The sequence below is a fragment of the Megascapheus bottae genome, chromosome 22 (assembly GCF_031878675.1).
Source record: "Megascapheus bottae isolate mThoBot1 chromosome 22, mThoBot2.hap1, whole genome shotgun sequence".
NCBI lineage: Eukaryota > Metazoa > Chordata > Mammalia > Rodentia > Geomyidae > Megascapheus > Megascapheus bottae.
The window spans coordinates 15,944,264-15,968,640 of NC_143530.1; the positions used below are offsets into that span (position 1 = coordinate 15,944,264).

The window sequence follows — 24,377 nt, forward strand, 5'->3', positions numbered from 1 at the left end:
GAGTTCTTGTTTTATGAAAAGAAGAGTTTAGTCTAATCATTTTGACTCCTGGTAAGTACACTTTGCTCTCTCCTACTGAAAAAGATGGGATGCAGAAAGCAAACCCTAAATGGATTAAGACTTGTCCTAACATAAAAGCAACAACGTGAAAGAAATGTAAAATACAAACGTTCTGATCTCCTCTCTGCAGAGTTCAACAAGGGCGGGTGTGTTTGGGAAGTTTCTGAATTTTTGTTTGTATGTGCATCAAGCGTCATCCTAAATATGTTACATTTTGTCTATCATTTAATCCTCCTCTTAACACCCTGGCAAGGCAGATGCTGTTAAGATTGCTATTTCAGACATGAGGAAACTGACACTCTCAGATACTAGCCGTCATGCTCAAGTTTACATAGTGAGGCTGGATGTATTAAAAAGCACAGAAAGTTTGAGGCCAGTCTGGGGTCTTAACTCTTATGACAATGTCTTTTTCTGCTTAGAAGTTACATGAACACAGGGGTGTACTTCCTGTTGTCACTAATAAATTAGCCAATTACTATATATGCCTTGGGTTTTTTTTGGGGGGGGGAGGCGGGTTGGTCAGTCATGGTGTTGAACTCTGGGCCTGGGCACTCACTGTCTCTGAGCTCTTCAGCTCAAGGCTACCACTCTACCACTTGAGCCACAGGGCCACTTCTGGCTTTTCTGGTGGTTAATTGGAGATAAGAGTCTCATAGAGTTTAGTGCCCAGGCTGGCTTTGAACCATGATCCTCAGATCTCAGCCTCCTACGTAGTTAGGATTACAGGAATGAGCCACCATATCTGGCTTTGTTTGCTTGTTTTCTACATCTCCTATTTTACACCAAAACAAATTTTATGTTCATGAAGCCATTTTGCATTGACTTAATCTGTAGGTCAGAAGGAAAAAAATGCCTGGATATTACACAAAAGCATCTCAGAGTTTTATATAAGTAAATACTTATTTATATATCTCACTTTGTTATCTGATATCAGTTACAAGGCTAACTTTTTTTTAGTGGTTAATAAGCGATAATGGTCTCACATACTATCCTGCCCAGGCTAGCACTGAATCATAATCCTCACATGTCAACCTCTTGAGTGCTAGGATTATACATGTGAGAAAGCACTGGCACCCAGCTTGCATATGTATTTTTTATTTATTTATTATTTTTGCCAGTCATGGAGCTTGAACTCAGAGCCTGAGCACTGTTCTTGGGCTTTCCCAAGGCTAGCACTGTACCACTTGAGCCATTGCACCACTTTCGGCTTTTTTTGTGTATGTGATACTGAGGACTCAAACCCGGTCTTCATGCATGCCAGGCAAGGACTCTACCACTAGGCCACACTCCTGGCCTACTCTTTAAAAATTTTTATTGTAAAGGTGATGTGCAGAGAAGTTATAATGACATAGGTCAGGTATTTACTTTCTATTTGAACAATCATTTATTCTCTCATTTGCATATGAAGTTTTGAAAGTAAGTTTAAAAACTCTGTAACATACATACAACAAATCACCAGCTTGTGTTCTGATCTTTCAAGAGAGACAGGCAACATTTAGAATTACAATTACAATTAAAACATTTCTGGTTATAATTCAATCAAGAAGTATACACACATATGTATAAATATTGCCATTATTGCAAATTAATTGTACAAGAGTTTGACCATAAGCCCGTGGTTCACGCTTTAACCCTAGATACTGAGGAGACAGAAATCTGAAGATCATGGTTTGAAAGTAACAAAGGAAAGAAAGTCCATGAGACACTTATATTGAATTAGCCACCAAGAAAACTGGAAGGGGAGCTGTGACGCAAAGTAATAGAGAAGTAGCCTTGAGTAAAAGAATGCAAGGACAGGGCCAGAAGTTTTGCCTAGTACTAGAGTGCTTCCCTGGTATGCACCAAGACCAAGGTTCAATTCTTTGGTACCACATACATAGAAAAAGCCAGAAGTGGTGCTGTGGCCCAAGTGGTAGAGCTCTAGCCTTGAGGAAAGCCAAGGACAGTGGTTAGGCCCTGAGTTCAAGCAAAAAGAATGCAAGGACAGTGCCCAAGCCTTAAATTCAAACCTCATAATCATGAAAAAGAAATTGATCAAGATTTACCAAATGTAAGTAAAATGTACTTTCATCATTTCCAGTTCTCATGTAGACTGATACTGTATTTGGTTACCATAGAATATCTCCTAGAGGGCCATGGAAACAAGCAATGAGAGTTCCACAACAGACTTCATCCTCCTCGGGTTCTCAGATCGACCTCGCCTGGAGCACATCATCTCCGTGGCTGTCTTCATCTTCTACCTGGTGACTCTGGTGGGAAACACAGCCATCATCCTCGTGTCTTATCTGGACACCCAGCTCCACAGCCCCATGTACTTCTTCTTATCGAATTTGTCTGCTGTGGACCTCTGTTACACGACTAGCATCGTCCCCCAGATGCTGGTCAACCTGTGGGGCCCAACGAAGTCTATTACTTACGGAGGCTGCGCGCTCCAGTTCTTCTTCGCCCTTGACCTGGGAGCCACGGAATGTCTTCTCTTGGCTGTGATGGCCTATGACCGCTATGCTGCTGTGTGTCAGCCTCTCCACTACATGGTCCTCATGCACCCTGGGCTTTGCCACAAGATGGTGCTGCTCTCCTGGTTGGGGGGGTTGGGAAGTGCCTTAATTCTTTGCTCCTTGACATTGAAGTTGCCAAGATGTGGCCACCACCTGGTGGATAATTTTTTCTGTGAGATGCCTGCATTGGTCAAGTTGGCTTGTGTCTATTCAAGAGTCACTGAGGTTGTGGTCCTTACTCTTGGAGTTATATTTCTTCTTGTACCTCTGTCACTGATTCTCATTTCCTATGGAGTCATCACTGGAGCTGTAATGAGGATCAAGTCAACCAACAGGTGGAGAAAAGTCCTGAATACCTGTGGCTCCCACCTCACAGTAGTGACTCTGTTTTATGGGACAGCCATGTATATGTACATGAGGCCACAGAAACCCAAGTCCCAAGATGAAGGAAAGTTCTTAACTCTCTTTTACACTATCATCACACCCAGTCTTAACCCTCTGATCTACACTTTAAGAAACAAAGATGTAAAGAATGCTCTGAAGAGAATATGGAAGTTAAAAACTGTTGAATAATTAGTTCCTGGGTGGAAGAAGTACAAGTGTGGAGAACTAAAGAAAAATTGTCCTTTACCATCAGAATCTTATTTACTAAAGATTGTTTAATGATTGCTCACCATTTACTATAATTTTACTAGGAACAGTGTTCCTCATGTTAACACAAACAAGAATAGACTGGGGCCGGGAGATTGGCCTAGTGGTAGAGTGCTTACCTAGAATTCACAAAGACCTGAGTTTGATTCCTTGGTACCACATATATAGAAGGAAAAAAAAACTGGGAGTGATGCTATGGTTCACGTGGTAGAGCTCTAGCCTTGAGAAAGCCGGAGAACAGTGCTCAGGTCCTGAGTTCATGACCCAGGACAGGCAAAAAGAAAAAAAAATAGAAATAAAGAGGTACAGGTACACATATAAAGTGAACATAGAACTTTTTACTCATTTGGGATTTTGTGTTTAAATTGCTTCTTTACTAAATTGTATACTTAACAAATGTGTTAAATGATGAAGTGAATAAATTATTAAGCTTTTTATATTGTAATTCTGTAGAATATGGAAAATGTCTTTGGGAAATAGAATTGAAAGGCTACAATTTATTTTAGGGAGTGTTTTTGTTTTGTTTTGACTTTAGAGAATTGTTTCTGTGGTGGTGTTGAGGAGGCCTTGCCAGTCCTGAGGCTTGAACTCAGGGCCTAGGCACTGTCCCTGAGCTTCTGGGGTTTTTGTTTTGTTTTGGTTTTGGTTGCCTTCTACCCATTGAGTCACAGTGCCACTTTCCACTTTTTCTGTTAATGTGGTACTGAGGAATCAAACCCAGGGCTTCATGCATGTTAGGTGAGCACTAACCCACTTTTAAGTAATTTTACAAAGGCATTTCAAGTCAACATATCAGTTTATAAGGGCAGTTTTATGAGTGTATCTTTGTTGTTTTTGTGGTTATTTTGTGTTTGTACTAAGACTTAAGCTCAAAGATATAATACTGTACCTTAGCTTTTCTTCTGAAGGCTAGCATTCTGCCACATGAGCCATAGCTCCACTTCTGCCTGGGCTGGCTTCAAACCAAGATCCTCAGGTCTCAGCGTCCTGCATAGATAGAATGGAGGTATGTGTCAGCGGCACTTGGATAGAGATGTTTGCAGTAAGAAGCCAAACAACAGACCAAAAGAAACCAATGTTAGGATACATAACAAGTACCTAAAAACAGTATAAAAATACTGTAATTAGGAAAATTACAAAAGATAATATGCATTTAACATACCTAAAATATAATTAAATAGGATAGACAAATACAATTACTTCACTTGCCATAAAATACAGTTCATTCAAAAATGGAAATTGCACATAACACGAAGAAGATAAATTCAACCTCATTGGAAGTCAAGAAAATGAAGGGAAAGGCCACAGTCCAATTATGTCTACACCATTTTACTTGGCAATCATTTAAAGCCTACATATTGGAGAATATATAAGTCTCAGTGGGATTGTGTCTCTTTAACAAGAGTAGGACAAACTGATAAAAAAAAAAAATTTTAAACAGGTGCTGGGAGTTTGGCCTAGTGGTAGAGTGCTTGCCTACCATGCATTTAGACCCAGGTTCGATTCCTCAGTACCATATACTTAGAAAAAAGCCAAAAGTGGTGCTGTGGCTTAAGTGGTAGAATGCTAGCCTTGAGGAAAAAGCCCAAGGACAGTGTTCAGGCCCTGAGTTCAAGGCCCAGGACTGGCAAAAAAAAAAAATTAACATTTTGGAAGAAATTGACTTAACAGGTTTACTATTAATATATTCCAAAAACCTGAGAAATCTTATTGTAAGTACACACAAACGCATTCTTGCTTGTGTGTTCCAAGAGACATACACAAAATTACCACAATGCCCTACACATGAGCTAAAATTATAATTTGCATAAAATTCATCAACAAGTGGATAGATAAGGGTAATGTGTTCATTCACACAATATATAGAACCCAACTACACAAAATATATTGACTCTTACAAGAAAAGTATGATGATGTTGGAAGTGTGAATAAGTTGATAGAACATTAGCCAATGAAAGAAAGCAGCAAACCCCAGTCTCAAACCTAAAAGGAAAAAGTATGCACAGAAAGTCCCCCCCAAAAAAAAGAAAAAAATCAAATACTTTCTGATATTTTCTCATTGAATAAAACCAATTTCTATTAAATGTGTTCTACCTTATATTTTTTTTCATAGTGGAGAAATAACAATTTTCATACCTTTATTGTAGTTATAGCAGATTGCTTTACAGAAAGTATCATAAACCAATTTGAGAACTAATTCTCAGTTTAGAACACACAATATTTGATACATTTGTAAGACATACACATTTTAATAGATCTCTTATCTAAGTCCATTTTCCTGGTGTTTAAAAGATAGTAATATTTTCTAAATTTATAGTTTTCTAAGACATTCTACCTTATATTTTTCAATTCATGTCTAAAGATACTATTTATGTAAATCTATCTTTGAAATTAATTTCATCTGGAGAAATCAAAAAAGGAAAGGAAAATGATGATGAAATCCAGTGCCTTCAGGGAAGTTTTATCAGATTCCTATTTGGCTAAGCACGTGACTATAATCACAGTTTACCTTAATCACCTCTGTGTGACACCAATCCCCCAGGCTCTACACCACAACAACAAAGTAGCCTTTAGAGTTGTAATAAATACTTCCCTAATATGTGTTCATGGTTCTTGGAGTCCACCTCAAACACAGTGCCCTCTTTGTTTAATCTAGCAAAACTCTACAAAAATAAATAGAATATCCAAAGATTTTAAATATCAGACTAGAAATGCATTTAGCCAAAACTAATTCAACTTTACCTGTCCTGGATCTAAGTTTTCTCAACACCCAAATTAAATAGAAACTTTTTTCTAAAGTTGAGCTCCACTGAATAGAACCATGGTGTCAGCATAAACTGGTAGTGGCTAATCTAATTTTTGCTTCACCAATTCCTTTTCTGAACTATTAGTGAAGGGAAGAATCTTCCAGCCTAATGGGAAACACGTGCGTTTGGACTACATATAAGCAGGATGACTGTGAATTCTCCCCTCATAGAAAATCAGTGGATTCTAATCTTTCTGTCTACCGGTAAGTATTTTCTGATATCTCTGACAGCAAAGGACAAGAGGTAGAAACACATTCTAGACAACACAGGTCTCCCATGAAAACAAAAAGGTGACAGGTATATGAGCTTGGAAGAATACTACTATTGAAGCATGTCAGTATAGAAGATTCTAATTCAATAACAGCTGATATATTTTGAATTTTTCTGTTCTCCATGTTTCAAGCATCATGCTAAATATTTTATATTAAGATTGTCATTTAGTCCGCCACACAACCACCCTACAAAGAAAGTGTTTTTAGGATAACTGTCAGTGAGGAAACTGAGACTTGTAAAAGTGGATTAGATCAAGTTCACATCATCAAAAAATGGCAGCAACCAAACTGTGGTTATAAATACCCAGACTGACCCCAGTGTCTGTGGTCTTAACCCTTTTGATATTCTCTCTTCCTGTTTGGACTTTGTATGACTACCACATAATATCCCTTGCTTAATCATCAATAAATTATACGCTAAATATGTTCTTCATATTCAGATACTTTTTATCTTCATAATATTGATGGACGCAAACTTATGTTTGTATATACTTGGTTCATTTGTCTTCAAATTCGCTGAAGTAAGGAAATGCTCTATTACTAGAAAGGGAAGGAAGGGAGGGAGGGAGGGAGGTGAAAGGGAAGGAAATGAAAGGAAGAGAAAGGAAGGGAGGGAGGGAAGGAACTTCTTCAAAGTTGAACACTAGCGTGCAATCCTAGCTACTCCGGCAGGCTGAGATCTGAGGACCACGGTTCAAAGCCATCCTAGTCAGAAAAGTCTGTGAGACTATTATCTCAAAATTAAATACCAGAACACCAGAAGTGGAGTTGTGGCTCCTGTGGTAGAGCATTAGCCTGAGCAAAATAAGCTCAGGGACAGTACCCAGGCTCTGAATTCAAGCCATATAAGCCTAGAAGCATACACACACACACACACACACACACACACACACACACACACACACACAGATTCTCGGTTAGCTTGAGACAATCATGGTAAAATAGGGGTATAAAACTGGAAGGGAAAGGGGATATATAGAATAATTGGGAGAAAAATAGAGTTTCTCTTTTTAGAATTCAACAAACTCAAATGCCTTCACAAATATCAACATTCTCAATCTCCCATTGAAGAAAGAGAAATTACTGCATTTATTTTACATAATAAAAACTTGGTATTCAGGCAGCTGAAATTATTTCCTAGGAAAGGGAGCTTCCAATCAATGGAGCTAAGATTTGAAGCCAGGTTCTTGGAGTCTGGAATCTGTACATTTAATCCTAGCTCACTAAGTGCTTAAGTTTATGTCCTTTTATTATAAAATGCTATAAACATATCTCATGTGAATGACCAAGAAAATTATTTCTTTATAATTACAGTATGTTCAAATTCTAACTCAACTATATTCAACAATGATTTACTTAAGAAAATGCATTTTAGGCCAGGAGTTTGGCCTAGTGGTAGAGTGCTTGCCTAGCATGCACGAAGACCCAGGTTCAATTCCTTGGTACCACATACATAGAAAAAAGCCAGAAATGGTGCTGAGGCTCAAGTGGTAGAGCTCTAGCCTTGAGAAAGTCCAAGGACAGTGCTCATGCCCTGAGCTCAAGCCCATGACTGGCAAAAAAAAAATGCATTTTATTATAGACTGAAAAATGAAGCTGATTTTCCATTCACGCACAGGGAATATAAACACAGGCTAGGTATGAAGTTCATGACCAAAAATTTGGCAGAGAAAGTTTCAGTCTAGATGATTATATGATATAATATTCAGAAAAAAGTGATTGGGTAAAATTTTCATTCCTTGTATATATATATTTTTTATCAAAATACCATAAAGATTTTACATGAAAAGATTCCAAAGCAAACAGGAGATGCACTCATTCAATTGCTTAACTCCAAAAAGACAACTCGGGTTTATGAACTATCTTTTATATTAAATTACCTGCCTGGAAATGATGCAGAATGGCCAAGAAAAAAGCTTTGTTTGTTGTCATAATCCTTCTCTTACAATGAGTTGGTTTGGGGGTAGGACGGTAGCCTTGAGCTGAAGAGCTCAGGGACAGCGCCCAGGCCCAGAGTTCAAGCCCCATGACCGACCCAAAAAAAAATTGCATTGGTTTTATCTCACAATTTAGAAATACAGGACCATAGACGACAAAGCATATTAACCCTTCTCAATGATTCATAATACACTCTAGATGAATTTACCGTCATATTTTGGAACCATTTTGGATATGCGTAAACACGGCGATACTATAAGCACTGAACACCAAATGTTTCTTAAAAGGGATGTTCCACATAGGAAAACTATGTAAATAGTGATTTTGGAGAGTCATGACAATGTCAGCACTCTCCAGTTCTAAGGCAGACTGACACCACCTTTGGTTATCATGCCATAATCTCCTAGCACATCATAAGGGGCCATGGAAACAAGCAATGAGAGTTCCACAACAGACTTCATCCTCCTCGGGTTCTCAGATCGACCTCGCCTGGAGCACATCATCTCCGTGGCTGTCTTCATCTTCTACCTGGTGACTCTGGTGGGAAACACAGCCATCATCCTCGTGTCTTATCTGGACACCCAGCTCCACAGCCCCATGTACTTCTTCTTATCGAATTTGTCTGCTGTGGACCTCTGTTACACGACTAGCATCGTCCCCCAGATGCTGGTCAACCTGTGGGGCCCAACAAAGTCTATTACTTACGGAGGCTGTGCGCTCCAGTTCTTCTTCGCCCTTGACCTGGGAGCCACGGAATGTCTTCTCTTGGCTGTGATGGCCTATGACCGCTATGCTGCTGTGTGTCAGCCTCTCCACTACATGGTCCTCATGCACCCTGGGCTTTGCCACAAGATGGTGCTGCTCTCCTGGTTGGGGGGGTTGGGAAGTGCCTTAATTCTTTGCTCCTTGACATTGAAGTTGCCAAGATGTGGCCACCACCTGGTGGATAATTTTTTCTGTGAGATGCCTGCGGTTGATCAAGATGGCTTGTATCCATTCAAGAGTCATCGAGGTTGTGGTCTTCACTCTTGGAGTTATATTTCTTCTTGTACCTCTGTCACTGATTCTCATTTCCTATGGAGTCATCACTGGAGCTGTAATGAGGATCAAGTCAACCAACAGGTGGAGAAAAGTCCTGAATACCTGTGGCTCTCATCTCACAGTAGTGACTCTGTTTTATGGGACACTCATTTATATGTACATGAGGCCACAGAAACCCAAGTCCCAAGATGAAGGAAAGTTCTTAACTCTCTTTTACACTATCATCACACCCAGTCTTAACCCTCTGATCTACACTTTAAGAAACAAAGATGTAAAGAGTGCTCTGAACAGAGTACTGGAAATGGACAAATGTTCCTCAAAATTGTGAAGTAAATGTAAATCTGCTATCAGGGTGTAAAGAAACTAAAGAAATAATGGCCTTGGGCCGGGAGTTTGGCCGAGTGGTTAAAGTGCTTGCCTAGCATGCATGAAGACCCAGGTTCGATTGAAGACCCAGGTTCGATTCCTCGGTACCACATACATAGAAAAAAAAAAAGCCAGAAGTGGTACTGAGGCTCAAGTGGTAGAGCTCTAGCCTTGAGAAAGTCCAAGGACAGTGGTCAGGCCCTGAGCTCAAGCCCAGGACTGGCAAAAAAAAAAAAAGAAATAATGGCCTTTAGCAACAGAAGTGTAATCAATTTTCTTAAAGACCATTTATTAGCCATTTACCAAAATATTTTTTAACTTTTTAATAAGTGAGAATTACCAAGAAATGATAGGCAGATAGAGATCCATTATAATACACAATCCCAAGACATGAAAAAACAAAAACTAGTCAAGCAGCACTGTCAACTATATAATTACAAAATGTAGTAGGTACAGAATCATAGGTCTGCAAAACATAACTTTCTCCCATGCATTTTTTTGCCAGTCCTGGGGCTTGAACTCAGGACTTGGGCATTGTCCTTGGACACTGTTTTTTGCTCAAGGGTAGTGCTCTGCACCACTTCTGGATTTTTCTGTGTATGTGGTACCGAGAAATGAAATCCAGGGCTCCGTGCATGCTAGGTGAGCACTCTACCACTAGGCTATGCTCCCGGCCCCGACATGTATATATTTTTTTTTATTTCCCCTGCTGACATGAGAATGTGGAGGACATTTAGCTTTGACAATGCAAATGGGAAAAACATAAAAAGCCTCTCTGCTTGCTGTTGTTAGCAAGAAATAGTCTTTGAACCCAGAGGACAAATGTGCCCCATAGTTTTTCTTTCTGAGTATAAGCATTATATGTGTCAGCCCTTACTTGTAGTAAAATTTAATAGAACATAGCGTTTCTCTTTGGGGCTCTCTTCCTTCCTGTGTGTTCTAGAAATTTCTGATTCCAAAAGTGAGTTTTTATCCATTTGCACAGCCATTTTCTTTGCTGGTTTTTTTCACTAATTTTTTATTGTAAATTAATAGAAGGGTTACATTATATTCGCCAGATAAACGGTGCATTACTTCACATACATTGATACCCTTTCTCATGTCTTGGTCCCCCTTTTCCTCCCCCAGCGCCTCATCTTGTTTTTCTCCCTTCCCTATCCAACTTCAAATAACCAAATACGTATATATACAATATATCAGATAACCAGGAGAAATACTGTAACAGTATGAGATAACCAAGGGACAGCAAAAGAGATGAGAGATAACATAGTATATTAAGGACATCAATCATTATATGGCTTTTGTTTCTATATCCTGGAGGTCCTTTCATTTAGCATCATTCTATATTTATAAACCCTCATTTTGCTTTATTGTAAATCTCTGCTAGGAGAGCCCAAGGTTTCTACTGGTTATGACAAATGAGGGAAACCATTGAGCCTATGTTCCTTTGAATCTAGCTTACTTAATATAATTTTTTCTAAGTCTTTCCATTTCCTTATAAATGGGGTGATGTCATTCTTTCTGATAGCAGCAGAGAATTCCATTGTGCATAAATACCACACCTTATTGATCCACTCATCAACTGAGGGACATCTGGGTTGGGTTCCATATCTTTGCTATGGTAAATAGTGCTGCAATGAACACTGTTGTGCTAGTGGATTTAGTATGTCCTTGTTTCTGGAAGATTGAGTAAATGCCAAGTAGTGGAATTGCTGGGTCATAGGGGAGCTCTATGTTTAGTCTTTTGAGGAACTGCCAAACTGCTTTCCATAGTGGTTGAACGAGTTTGCACTCCCACCAACAGTGTAGTAGTGATCCCTCCTGGCCACATCCCCTCCAGCATGTTATTAGATTTCTTAATCCTGGCCATTCTAACTGGACTGAGGTGGAATCTTAGAGTTGTTTTGATTTGCATTTCTTTTATGGCCAGAGATGTTGAGCATTTCTTCATGTGTCTATAGGCCATTCTTATTTCCTCTTCAGAGAAGATTCTCTTTAAGTCTTTGGCACATCTTTTAGGCAAGCACTCTACCACTAGGCCAAACTCCCGGCATTGGCACATCTTTTAATGGGATGGTTTCCTGTGCTGTTTTTTATTCCTATTGACACAAGGTGGCGCTGTTGGAAAAAGATAAACCGAAATAATTGTTCCAGATCTGCACAGGCCCTGTTGGTCCCAGAAGATCTTTCCTCTCCCGGTGGAATTGTCTCCGGTGGTGCTGGAGAACCACTCCCCTCGTTTTCAGGTCTTCCCTTCTGGAAGTCACTTCCGTCAGAGTGCTTCCAATCTAGTGACTGGCAGAATTGCTCCAATGAGAGGTACTTGTGACAGTGACCCCTTTTTCCTCCCCCTCCTGGAGAGTCCCACATCTGTGATCAGTTTTTTTCATCCAACAGGAAACAAAAACAAAGCCAAAGTTGTAGAGGGCAGGCCTGCCGCTCCTTCTCCCAACCAGACTTCTGCACATTTCCTTCCCTTTTTAATAGTGACCAATATGGCCTTCAGAATATTTTTTCTAGGAGAGCAAGAGGAGAGCCAGGAAGACTCAAACATCTTGTGAATGTGTGATTGAAAAAAGGGGGCGCCCTGATCTCTGACATTCTGAATCTCCATTCTCCAACCTCCCTTCCTCCCTACACCCCTGGTCCCTAAAACTTCGGGGCTGCAGGCTAAGTTGTAGCCCTGAGATACCCCATGTTACCTCCACGATCTTCTCAGAATAACCTAAGCCTTAAAATCACTTCTGGTGTCTTTGGGGTAAAGAAGCAGTAGTAAATGAGGATGCTAACCACGGGAGTAGAGGGTTTACAATCCCAATCCTTCCCAGATGATTTCCTATAATCTTTGGGGCAGGAAAAGAAAGAGGACAGAAGTCAATGTGGTAGCCCACCATAACAGGTCTCTGATAAGGCAGGAGCAGGGTGACAGAACGTAAAGTCCTGTCCTCCAAAGTTTTGAACCTTCAGAAAGGACAGAGACTACTCTGGGGCTTAAGAAATTAGTGAGCCTGACCCCATGAGGCAGTATTTTCTCGGTAGAAATACTTTTCAAAGCATGCTAGTGCCTGAATAGGTATAGCTGATTCAGGAGCCACACGTCCTGCCCCTACTCTTAAATGACTTGAGATTAGCTCAAAAATCAATCATTGCTAAATATGTATACAAAATGAACGTCTAAGTCACAGTTGACTAGACCCAGTGATGGTTAAGTTAGAGTTGCTTGGACCCTATGAAGCTTGAGACAATGGGAATAAGAATGGTTATGTTATGGTTATGGATTTCAGAAATGTTCACAGCTTCCCTTTACTCCCTAGCAATAAGGGAGTTCGAACTTACTGTGTAAACAAACTAGGTTTCATGTTAACGATTGTAACCACAAGATAGAGTGCTACCTTGTTTTCTGCACATACCTATAGTAACCGTCCTGTACTGAACTACATAGGCTCGCTTCCAGGAGCTCAGGGTTTAAGAGCCGGAGATCCTGGAACCCCCTGGTCTCCAGTTAACTAACCCTGTCTGTTCTCATTTCTTTGGCTCTGGTATCCCAGTATGCTGTTCCAGGTTGCAGGTAGTCCTTTGGGAATCTGAAGTTAGATGTAAGCCCTCTTTCTAATCCATGTAGCTCACTTCCTAAGCATTCTGGAGTGAAATCCACTCTTTAAAAAGTGATGAGGAGCCGCTGAAAAATTTTAAGGCCTATTATTTGTCTTGCACTTTTTTATTATTAGTGTATACTAATAATAAAGGAGGGTTGATGGTTCCACTTCTAAACATCTTCAATATGTTCTGACCAATAGGTTCCATTCTACAGTATGGTCCACCCTTTACCCCAAACAATTTCAAATGGATTTTTTGTTTAACTTCCCTAGTTACAAACCTGACTTGCAGTTTTAAATACTACTGTAGGCTCCTCTGAGTGTGTGTCTGGCATCTATCCTATGGGAAGGCAAACAGTGTCAACAATGGGAAACAGTGACAAGACCCATATGATAAGGAACAGATTCACAACGAATTTGGGCACTGACATCACTCACATTCTCAAGATAAAAGGGTGCAGACTCTCAGGCCAGACAGTAGTATATATGTGGGGATTTATTTTTTTTCTCCTTCCGTGATATTCCCTGAGATGTCCAGCCAAATATAGAAACCAACACTCTGTGGTTTATTTACATTAAACATTCTGTGGTCACAGAGGTAAGATCAAAGCTCTGTTTGGATTTCGAATAATCCACCAATCTACCAATGACAACGTTCCCTGACTGGTGGAGTTTATACTCTGAGATAACATACAATAAATACATAGCATAAATAAAGCACTGTATATTGGAAGCTATTAAGAGCTTTGGGCCAAAGTAGGGTAAGAGGGATGAAGAATACCCAGAAGACACCGTGGGAAATATTGTGAAGTTCCCACAGAGCCAGCATCCCAACACCAAGCAGAAGTAGATGGGGAGGAGACTGAGGAAAGGACACTGGACTCTGGAATTAGGATCTTACACCCATCTAACCAGCTGTGCCAGCTGTGACAACAGAAATAAGCATAATACCTTCTCAAACTGTAAAGTTGCCTATCTAAAGATTAGGATAATAGAGTCAGGAGCATAGCCTAGTGGTAGTAGAGAGCCTGACTAGCGTGCATGAAGCTCTGGGTTCCATTCTTTGGTACCACATATTTATAAAAGCCAGAAGTGGTGCTGTGGCTCAAGTGGCAGGGCGCTAGCCTTGAGCAAAATATGTCCAGGGACAGTGCCCAGGCCCTGAGTTCAGGACTGGCAAAAAAAAAAAAAAGGATAATAGTAGAAAGTACTTGACTAAATTGAGAATTACATTGGTTCATACATATAAAGCACTCACATGAGGCCTAATCTACGTAGAATAGACACACTCTAGTCAATTGTTTGCCTAATCAAATTTTAAACATTTAATTGTAAAGGATGGTTTAAAGGAAGAGGAGGGAAAAACAGAAGAGGAAAGGAAAAAAAATGCCTGGCAGGCGGCACCATCCATATCCACGGCCCACCCCGGGGTCCCCTCTCAAAGCTCCCCCCAACACCACCCAAGCCCACCTGTCCAGAGACCTCAGCTCCCCAGCTTTGCCGCAGCAGGTTAAGGTCCTGACTTTCCGGGATTGAGGCAGAGGAAGCCCAGAAGTATCTCCAGGTGAGGTCCAAGAAACCATGACCGCACCCACAGCTGAGGGACCCGAGCCACCTAGTATGGAGGACCTTTGGGCGGCCCCATGGTTTCCATGGTAACGGGCTTCTCACCCTTCTAGGATGTGTGGAGCGCTCTTCTCTTTAGCCAAGCCAGGTTGACCCTAAGAAACTGCTTGCTGTCTGAAATTACACACAGCTCGGGTTCCTTTGGGGCTCTTACCATGTGTGGGGAAACGGATTGACATGAATAGAAAATGTTTTCATTTTCAGTGCACCTAGAAAATAAAGGGAATGGGAACACTGGTTGAGGTAAAAGTATGTTTGGGGAAAATCCTTCAAGAGTCACCGTAATTAGCCCAAAACAAATAGTTTAAAAAATGTATCTCGGAGCTGAGAGCGTGGTCTAGTGGTAGAGTGCTCGCCTAGCATGCATGAGCAAAAAGTCTCCAAGGACAGTGCCTAGGCCCTGAGTTCAAACCCCAGGACTGGCAAATAAATAAATAAATAATGTATCTTAATTAGACTAGGTTATTAAAGTAGTTTAAAAGAAGTCCTTTACAGCAGAATTTTAGCTTTGGAAATGTAGAAAACCGTGGTGAAATAGAAAACCGACAGTTTAACAACCTCTAATGAAATGGTCGTTTTGGCCAAAGAGCATTCATGAGTGAAACTATCAGAGATAAGGTTGATTGAGAAAAAAACAACACGTTTCCTGACGCACAGAAAAGAAAAAAGAAGAAACTACATAGTATTACCTAAGAATGATCCTTACCAATAAATAAATAAATAAACTTTAACCTTTAAAAGTAACTAGTGTGTGTGTGTGTGTGTGTGTGTGTGCGCGCGCGCGCGCGTGTGTGTGTATAGTCATATCGGATTTTGCCCTAGTGTTTCTGTCAAAAAGTATCCACATCGCTTAAGAGAATTAACTGAAATAATGTGTTGGGTTTTGCTTTAAAATACTGAAACAAGGAAAACGGACGGGATACATGAAACTGCGTTTGGCAATAATAATAATCGTCATCATCATCATCACCATCATCATCATCATCATCATCATCATCATCATCATCATCATCAGTGTGTAAGTTTCCTTTATTATAAAATCCTCAGCGTTTGAGCAGGTTTACCAAATTCTCTTAGAGGATTTTTTTTCCCCCTTGAGGGCACAGATTTGGCTCAGAACCTGTGCATTCCTATCCAGATTTCCCTCCACGACAGTGAGACCTCCCAGGACCACAGTCCTGCAAACATGCATGCTTCCCACGCTCCCCGAGCCCGGGCACCACCACCACTCCCCCCATCCCGAGAGCTGACACTCCCTCCCCTCCACACACACACACACCCCTCACCCCCCTCCTCCCGAGCCCGGCGGGCCGGGGGCGGGGCCAGGGAGTCCGGGCGGTTCCTAGAACGTCGCAGGAAGTGGCGATTGGCGGACTCGGAAGTGGAGATCTTCGCTGGTGGCTGGAGTGGTGCCCGCGGAGAGTGGCCTGAGCGGAGGTGTGTGCTGCGTGCAGCCCGCCTGGATCCACATCTGCCCTTCTACCTGGACTGGAGGAGCTGGCCCAGGGCGAGGGGGAGGCGCCTGCACCTCCTCCCCATCTTGTGGACCCCCCTCCTCTCTGGGGTCCCCCGGGTTGCTGGCGGGTTCCCCGAGTCCCCTCCACCCCGTTGTCCCCGTTCTTGCTTCCTTCCTAGCCCCCCCCCCCCTTTTCCTTTCAGCATCCGCTCCTGGATTCGTGGGCTCCGGTCGTGTAGAATGCAGTTGTTGACTAGTGCAGACACACTTGTTTAGGGAGAGCCAAAGCGGGCAGGACACACCCGTTTGGTGGCCGGAGCGATCGTGAGACTATTACTTGCACACCTTCCCCGCGTCTTGCACAGTTACTTGCACTCCCCCCCCCCACCCCCAGAGATGCTTCTTCAGCTCCTCTGTGGTTCTTTTCCCCGTCGTCTCATTCCTCTTCTCTCCAGTTGTGCAGGAATAACCAAGATGTGAATGCACACACCTGACTAGACCTTGCTGAAGAACCCCCAACCCACGTCCAGGCTCAACCCAAACAGCGCCTTCCCCGGGAGTTAGCCCGGGCCCTGGGCCTGGGCCACCGCCCGGAGCAGCGCAGGGAGAGGGTGCCATCTACTGGAGCAGCCGCGCCATTGCTTGTTTCGGTCGTTGGAGCTGAACAACAGCTGGAACCAATCCAGAGCGAGATCCAAGGGATAGCCTCTGTCACCCGGGTGAGAAGATGCAGCAGGTAAGAAGAGGAGGGGCCGTGGCCCATCACAAGGAGGAAGCCGAGGTGAGTCCTGGAAGGAACGTTGTGGCAGTGATGGTGGGCCTGGACTTGCAGAGTTTGTCCTGGATATTGGTTTTCCTAGTTGACTTGGTGACACTTGGGTGTTATATTTCTTTATGGAGTATATCATGCAGGGAGCCCCTGATTTTCTCTCCACTTTGGGGATTTCTGGAAGAGAATTATGGTTGCTTGCATCTTCCTTTTTTTTTCCTCCTCACCTTCAGTGAATTCACACTACGTCTTGCAATAGGTCACACTGTCGGAAGAGAGTCCAGGGCTATCAGGCAAGCTGCTTTCGATATCCCCAGGTACCCAGCTACTGAAGGATACAGGTGAGACATACAGATACCATGGCAGCTCAGATTAGCGGAGGGATTCAGAGGGCCCTGGGGAGTGAGAAAGGGGAGGTGAGGGAAGAAAGATTCGTTCTGGAAGTGTTCCTGGAAACCCTTAAAATTTTAGATTCTATTACAAGGACCTGAGAAAAATAAGATAAAGTGGTAAAAAGAAGGAGCAAAAACTTTCCCATGAAGCGTTGGAGAAAATGAAGGAAGATGTAATAATGAGACGTCAAACTTTAGAAGTATTCTTGATGGCATATGTGAAGAGGAGAGTGGTTAAAATTGTATACAAGGGGCAGATAGAACTGGGACCTAGCAGATGCCTGGAAAAAAAATAATAAAATCAGTTTGGTTCTAAATTAAAGCTTTGGTAAAAATTCAAAGGGTATAGTTTAAGGATCCTGAAGAACAAAGGTGACCCCAGAATCTTAGAAGTCAATGACCTCAACATTGGGCTTTTGTTTGGTTGCTTGGTGACAGAGTCTCAGTATCTAGACCATGGTGGCTTAAAGCTGCCACTTCAGGCTGGCTTTGAACTCAGAATCCTCCTGCCTCAGCCTCCCAGTTGTCCATAAAATTACAGGTATATACAACCTTGCCCAGCTACCTCTCCCCATTTCACTGTGCCCTCTCCCCATGTTTTTTGAGAGAATGATTTCCATATTCCAGTATAGGAAGAAGGATTGTCTTTAAGCTAAGAGTCAGACTTGGCCTTTTTCCTAAATCTGTTTGTAGAGAGGTTATGGTTATTATAGGACAAAAACAGACCAGAGGAAAACATTCAGCAAGAGAGAAGAGAAGTGCCAGGCACTGGTAGCTCACGCTTGTAATCCTAGCTACTCAGCAGGCTGAGATCTGAGAATTGTGGTTCAAAGCCAGCCTGGGCACAAAAATCTATGAGACTCATCTCTAATTAACCACTAGAAAATTAGAAATGGTACTGTGGCTCAAGTGGTAGAGTGCTAGCCTTGAGCTGAAGAGCTCAGAGACAGCCCCCAGGCCCAGAGTTCAAACCCCATGACCAACAAAAGAGAGAGAAAGAGAGAGGGCGCAATTGGCATGGCTGCCATGCCAAGGGCCTGACCCAACTGATAACTGATAACTGACACTAAGAGAAGTTGCAGACTCTAAGCAGTAGACTCAACCCTATAGGTTAGAGCTGCAGATTCATCTGAGTTTGTTAAAGATGAGAGCAGATCTCATTAATGGCATTCTAAATTAATGAATTATTTTTCTTTCCTCAGCTCTACCAACTCCTCCATATCCTGCCTCAACTAAGGATGAAAGTCAAGGAAAGCTGCCAGGAACAGATGTGTTGAACCAAGACCAAGTGAGCTGACACCCTTCCATTTCTCCTGAAAATCTATCCCTGCCTCATAAATAGGAGCTTATTTTTACTACATTCTCTGACTATATCACATCCACAGGTCCCTCCTGTAAGGGACATTTTATTGGATGACAAACCACTTATGGAGGGTTTTATATTTTGTTAATTTTCAATATAAAAAAAAAAACATCCTCCCTTTTACCTCATTTCCAAATAGTCCCCAAAGTAAAGAGGCCTTTCACCTCTGCACGCCTGCACCCTACAGTGCCTTTCAGAGGAAGCCACAGGGCTTTCTCTGTAACAGCAGGAACTTGTTTCAGGAGTCCATGACATTTGAAGATGTAGCTGTGAACTTCACTAACATGGAGTGGCAGAGCCTGACCTACTCACAAAAGGATCTTTACAAAGATGTGATGTTGGAAATTTATGACAACATGGTATTCCTTGGTAAGATCCTCCCTTGCACTTGGTTTAGAGCTTTCCCCCTTCCTTTTATTAAAAAAAAAAAAAACAAAAAGGGCGGGGAATTTAAAGTGCTTGCCTAGCATGCATGAAGACCCGGGTTCGATTCCTCGGCACCACATGCATAGAAAAAAGCCAGAAATGGTGCTGAGGCTCAAGTGGTAGAGCTCTAGCCTTGAGAAAGTCCAAGGACAGTGCTCAGGCCCTGAGCTCAAGCCCAGGACTGGGAAAAAAAAAAAAAGTGCTGTATTATTGGTGCACACCGGGGTTTCCTACTGAAAGCCATAGCTGTAGCCAGGTGCCAGTGGTTCACGTTTGTAATCCTAACTACACAGGAGGCTGAGATCTGAGGATCACAGTTCAAAGCCAGCTCAGGGAAGAAAGTCTGTGAGACTTTTATCACCAATTAACCACCAGAAAACCAGAAGTGGCACTGTGGCTCAAGTGGTAGAGCTGAAGAACTCAAGGATAGCCCCCAGGCCCAGAGTTCAAGCCCCACAGCCAATAAAAAAGGATTAAAAAAAAAAAAAGCTATAGCTTTCTTCTTCATCATCAGGATCTTGCCCAAAATTGGAGCTCTGAATTTGAGTATCCTGTTTCTTTTTTCACCTTCTATTTTCCATGGGGTCTTCCTCAACACTCTAAATTTCTCTTCACTGATACCATATTCAGCTCCTAGTTGAGAATTGCCTTCTACCAGCCTAAAACTTTCTGTACAGATACCCATTTTCCTGATACTGAGATGTGACTTTTCCAGAATCATCTTCTCTGCCTTTCTGAGAATGGCTTTTCTAAGGAAGTCCCTGAACATGTTCTTTTACATACTCCCAGGTCCCAGAATAAACCCTTTTCTCTACCTAAAGGCACACCTCTCTCCTGTCTTCATATGCAAATAAGAGACGGAGGTATATGTTTAAAAAAAGTTTTGTATTGTCCTATTGGTTTTCTCCTCTGTAATCAGGACTTCTATTTCCTAAACCTCCTTTGATCTCCCATCTGGAGCAAAGAATGGAGCCTTGTAATCAGGATCCACAGAATCAGGAGTGCCTCAGCTGTGCCTGTCCTGGTAAGTGATGGAGAAGCCTCCAGTGCCCAGCCATCTTCCACGGGACAAAATGGTCATAGAATATACCATGGTAGAGTGTTTGCCTAACATATACAAAGACCTGGGTCTAATTCCTCAGTACCACACACACAGAAAAAGCCGAAAGTGGTGCTGTGGCTCAAGTGGTAGAGCTCTAGCCTTGAGAAAGCCCAAGGACAGTGCTCAGGCCCTGAGTTCAAACCCAGGACTGGCAAAAGAAAGAGAGAGAAAAAAGAATATACTTATACTTGGTGATGGCTCACCCATCCTGAATGTCCCAGAAAGGAAATCCATTAAGGAACACTTAGGGAAAAGAATCCAGTAACACTTGTGTTATCATTGTCTAATTGGTATCTCATTGGCCCTCAAAAAAAAAAAAGCTCAGAAAAGTTGGCTCCCCTCTGACAGCCTCTCTGTCACTCACCTGGGTAGCCTACTTCATAGGGAGAAATATTTGAAATGTAATTAAAATATATTTTTTAAAATTAAGATCTAATATGAACATTCAAAATTCTAGAAAGTCATTTACTTACTCATATACTTTTTATGTGTTCAGTTATGCATACTAGGGTTTGAACTCAGGGCTTCCCACTTGTTAGGTAGGTAGAGGAGAAGAGGAGGAAGGAATAGAGCCTACACAGAGTCCAAAACCACTACTTGAAAGGAACCTGCAGTGGCATCTCACACCGCTTCTGCAGCCCACTCCATTGGCAATATTTGTAAAAGGTCACTTGAGTAAATGAGGAGAGGGACAAGGAGTTGAACATTAACAGTTTTCTAGGTTGGTAGATTTGGTTTATGGAGCTGCTGTCAATAAGCCAGGAGCTTCTAGAGGTAGAATAGACTTATGGGATTTTTTTTGTAATGAAGTTTATTGAGTTTGGGTTGGAGGAATGACCCAAATGGTAGATCACCTACCTAGCAAAAGGGTGGCCCTGAATTCAAACCCCAGTCCTGCCTAAATAAATACATACATATACAGACTGACAGGTAAGTAGGTGAATCAGTCTACTGAATACTCACTATTGAGGAGTTGCCATTACCTCTCATCTTTCCTGTGACAAGGTGGCTGTCAATAAACTTGATCTCTGTGCCAATGCTGACAATTTTTTAAATATAAAAAAAGATCATTTGCAAAGGAATGGGGAATAAAGGGAGGGAGGGAGAGACAAAAATGTAATGAATAGATGTAATCATGGTATTCAGCAAACATGATATGGAAAAGGAACTTTACAACTGGTGGAGGGGGAAATGAGAGGAGGCAAAGGAAGGGTTGACATTGGCCTAAAGAGAAATGTACATATTACCTGAATTATGAAATGAGTAACCCATTTTGTCCAACGCCGTGATAACAATAAAAAATTATGTTTTTTAAAGTCATCTACTCGTCACATAATATTGTATTACTTCTCCCTTTTCATTTATTATCTGTCCCTTTTGTTTTCTCATGGAAGTGTCAACTGACGAGACATGGCTTGAGAAGAAAACAAGTTTAGGGCAAGAGGGTTTTGGAAACAGAGAGGTGTGCTGCATAAAATGTGACTGTCTTCTTGAAGTCATTGCCCAAGATCTTACAGTTAGAGAAGCGGATGACCAGCTAGACAATCAACAGGATGTGCCCAGAAGTAGGAAACTGAAAAAAGAAAGAGAAGCTGGCTCTGGGGAATCAACCTTCAAGGAACAAAAGAACCAGAAGACACGTAGGCAAAACTTCAATCCAGACTCTCCACAAATTCCATACACTAAAATTCTTCCAGAATGTACTCGCTGTGGTAAAAACTTCAGCTGGCACTCAGATCTAATTCTCCATGAGCGAATGCACTCTAGTGAGAAACCCCATATGTGTAATGAGTGTGGGAAAGCATTCAAGACCAGAAAGCAGTGTTCTATGCACCAGATTATCCACACAGGGGAGAAACCCTTTGGCTGCATTCAGTGTGGGAAAGCCTTTAACAGCAGATCAGCTCTTTGCCGACATAAGAAAACCCACAGTGTGGAGAAGCCCCACGAGTGCCAGGACTGTGGGAAAGCCTTCAAGACCAGGAGCCATCTCAGTATCCATCAGATGATCCACACTGGAAAGAAGCCTTTCCTGTGCAATAAGTGCGGGAAGGCCTTCCAGTTCAAGCATGCCCTTGCCATCCACAGCAGAATCCACACTGGAGAGAAGCCATATGAATGTGCCAAGTGTGGCAAGGCTTTCAGTGGGAGCTCAGATCTCACCAAACACACGAGAATCCACACTGGTGAACGACCTTACGAGTGTCACCAATGTGGGAAAGCCTTCTGTCGGAGCTCAGACCTAAGCAAACACAAACGAATCCACTCTCAGGAGAAACACTTTGTGTGCCCCCAGTGTGGGAAAGCCTTCCGTATGAAGGCAGAGCTCAGCCGACACAGCAAGATCCACAGCGAAGAGAAACCTTTCAAGTGTGAGCGGTGTGGGAAAGCCTTTCGCCATAACAGTAAGCGCAGGGCTCATGAGCGAGAACACACAGGGGAGAAGCCCTACTCCTGTGGGGGCTGTGGGAAAACATTCCCAGATCGCCACTGCCTTAACATCCATCAAAGGATCCACACCGGAGAGAAACCTTACAAGTGCTCGGAGTGTGGCAGGGCTTTCAGTTGGAAGTCGAACTTGACCAATCATCTCAGAATCCACACTGGGGAGAAACCTTACAAATGTGAGGAGTGTGGAAAGGCCTTTCATCACAGTTCAGTGCTGAGGCAGCATCAAAGAATCCACACAGGCGAGAAGCCATACACGTGCGAGGTGTGTGGCACTGCTTTCCGGCAGTGTTCAGCTCTCATTGGACACAAGCGAGTTCATACGGGAGAGAAACCTTACCAGTGTAAGGAGTGTGGAAAAGCTTTCCGAGTGAGCTCGAGTCTTAGTGTACATAAGAAAAGAAAACATGGAGTCCGGAGAACCCGTGAACTTGCTCACACTGGAAAATCTCTCCAGTGATCATTTCCCCAGACTTCTCAGTAATCAGTATTTTGATCATACTCCTGCCTGCGTGCAATGATTCTGGTCTTAACACTTTTCCTTCTATCTGTTAGACTGGTCCCTTGTGTTTTCATGTATTGGGTAGTATTGCTTTCTTGGCCCCTAACTGTGACATCCCTGGTGTCTTTTTCCTTTCTAGTCATTTTTTTTTTTTAGTAAGCACATTCACTTCCAATAGTTTCTCAATCACTTCATATCAATAAATGCTAGAGCTTCAGGTGCCAATGGTTAAGACCCAGTCTCCCAGTACTCTGCCTGTCTGTATGCTGGTGGTCTTTCCTATGTCTCCCTCCTCAAATTGGATAACTTGCTAGAACAGCCTCTGCTTGCTCAGGGCTACATTATTTCTATTCACTAGGTTTGGGGGGGGTTGTTTTGGGGGGGTTTTGGTGCTGGTCCTAGGGCTTGAACTCGGGGCCCAGGTGCTGTCCCTTTTGTGCTGGAGACTAGGATGCTCTATCTAGCACTTGAGCCACAGCTCCACTGCCAGCCTTTTTGTTGTTGTTAATTGGTGAATGAGTCTAGGGAAGTTTAATGCCCCAGCTGACTTCAAGCTGCAATCCTCAGATCTCAGCCTTCTGAATATCTAACAATACAGATGTCAGCCACCTCTGAGTGGGTCTTTTAAAGAAGACCCACGTGGAAGAGAAGCCTAGTAAGTTTAGGAATAGGTACCCAGAATTCCATTGCTTTCTCAGGGTGTTTCCCTTTGAGAACCACAAGGAATGGATGTAAGACACCATCTTGAAGAGATAAGCTTATTAGTAAATGAAAGAGTATTACAGCCGTATTTAAGAATAAACACTTAGAAAAAATTCTGTTGTATTTGTAACTTAAAATGAGCCGATTTCATGTTCCTTCATAAACTGTTAAGCAGCATATATAATCTATAATTTCTAAATCCGCCCTTCCTCAATTCACTTTTCTCTCTGAAATTCAGCAATTCTAACATAATATGGACAATTTAAGTTTCTATGTTAATAAGTTTGGGGTTTTTTTTTTAATGTTTGTGCTGACGTATATCTTCAGATTCTTGGGGTCCAAAGCCTAAGCGTATGGGTCTG

General features: G+C 42.2%; 2 protein-coding genes and 1 pseudogene across 6 annotated transcripts; all 3 read left to right on the forward strand.

The window, feature by feature from the left end:
- The first annotated feature begins 2,195 nt into the window (after positions 1-2,195).
- On the forward strand, positions 2,196-3,504 carry LOC150048078 (olfactory receptor 2W1-like). Its single transcript, XM_090355385.1, has one exon. The coding sequence runs from the start codon at positions 2,196-2,198 to the stop codon at positions 3,129-3,131; it is 936 nt and encodes a 311-aa protein (XP_090211511.1). The 3' UTR covers positions 3,132-3,504.
- A 5,145-nt stretch (positions 3,505-8,649) lies between these two features.
- On the forward strand, positions 8,650-9,616 carry LOC150048079 (olfactory receptor 2W1-like; annotated as a pseudogene).
- Positions 9,617-16,213: 6,597 nt separating this feature from the next.
- Positions 16,214-24,198, forward strand: Znf311 (zinc finger protein 311). Of its 5 annotated transcripts, none has more exons than XM_090356177.1 (7): positions 16,214-16,292; positions 16,767-17,092; positions 17,340-17,421; positions 18,675-18,760; positions 19,078-19,204; positions 20,181-20,285; positions 21,758-24,198. In XM_090356177.1, exons 2-7 carry the CDS (start codon positions 17,039-17,041, stop codon positions 23,269-23,271), a joined length of 1,968 nt encoding a protein of 655 aa, XP_090212303.1. In that variant the 5' UTR covers positions 16,214-16,292; positions 16,767-17,038; the 3' UTR covers positions 23,272-24,198. The 5 variants fall into 5 exon arrangements, with proteins under 5 accessions (XP_090212303.1, XP_090212302.1, XP_090212306.1 ...); XM_090356176.1 differs by lacking the exon at positions 16,214-16,292 and adding an exon at positions 16,506-16,675; XM_090356180.1 differs by lacking the exon at positions 16,214-16,292 and adding an exon at positions 16,506-16,675 and having other exon boundaries at positions 16,767-17,047.
- The last annotated feature ends 179 nt before the right edge of the window (positions 24,199-24,377 follow it).

Coding starts and splice junctions, on each gene's coding strand:
- Znf311 (XM_090356177.1), top strand. CDS start 17,039: ATGCAGCAGGTAAGAAGAGGAGGGGCCGTGGCCCATCACAAGGAGGAA. Junction 17,093..17,339: donor ATCACAAGGAGGAAGCCGAG/GTGAGTCCTGGA, acceptor GTCTTGCAATAG/GTCACACTGTCGGAAGAGAG. Junction 20,286..21,757: donor CCTCAGCTGTGCCTGTCCTG/GTAAGTGATGGA, acceptor TTCTCATGGAAG/TGTCAACTGACGAGACATGG.
- LOC150048078 (XM_090355385.1), top strand. CDS start 2,196: ATGGAAACAAGCAATGAGAGTTCCACAACAGACTTCATCCTCCTCGGG.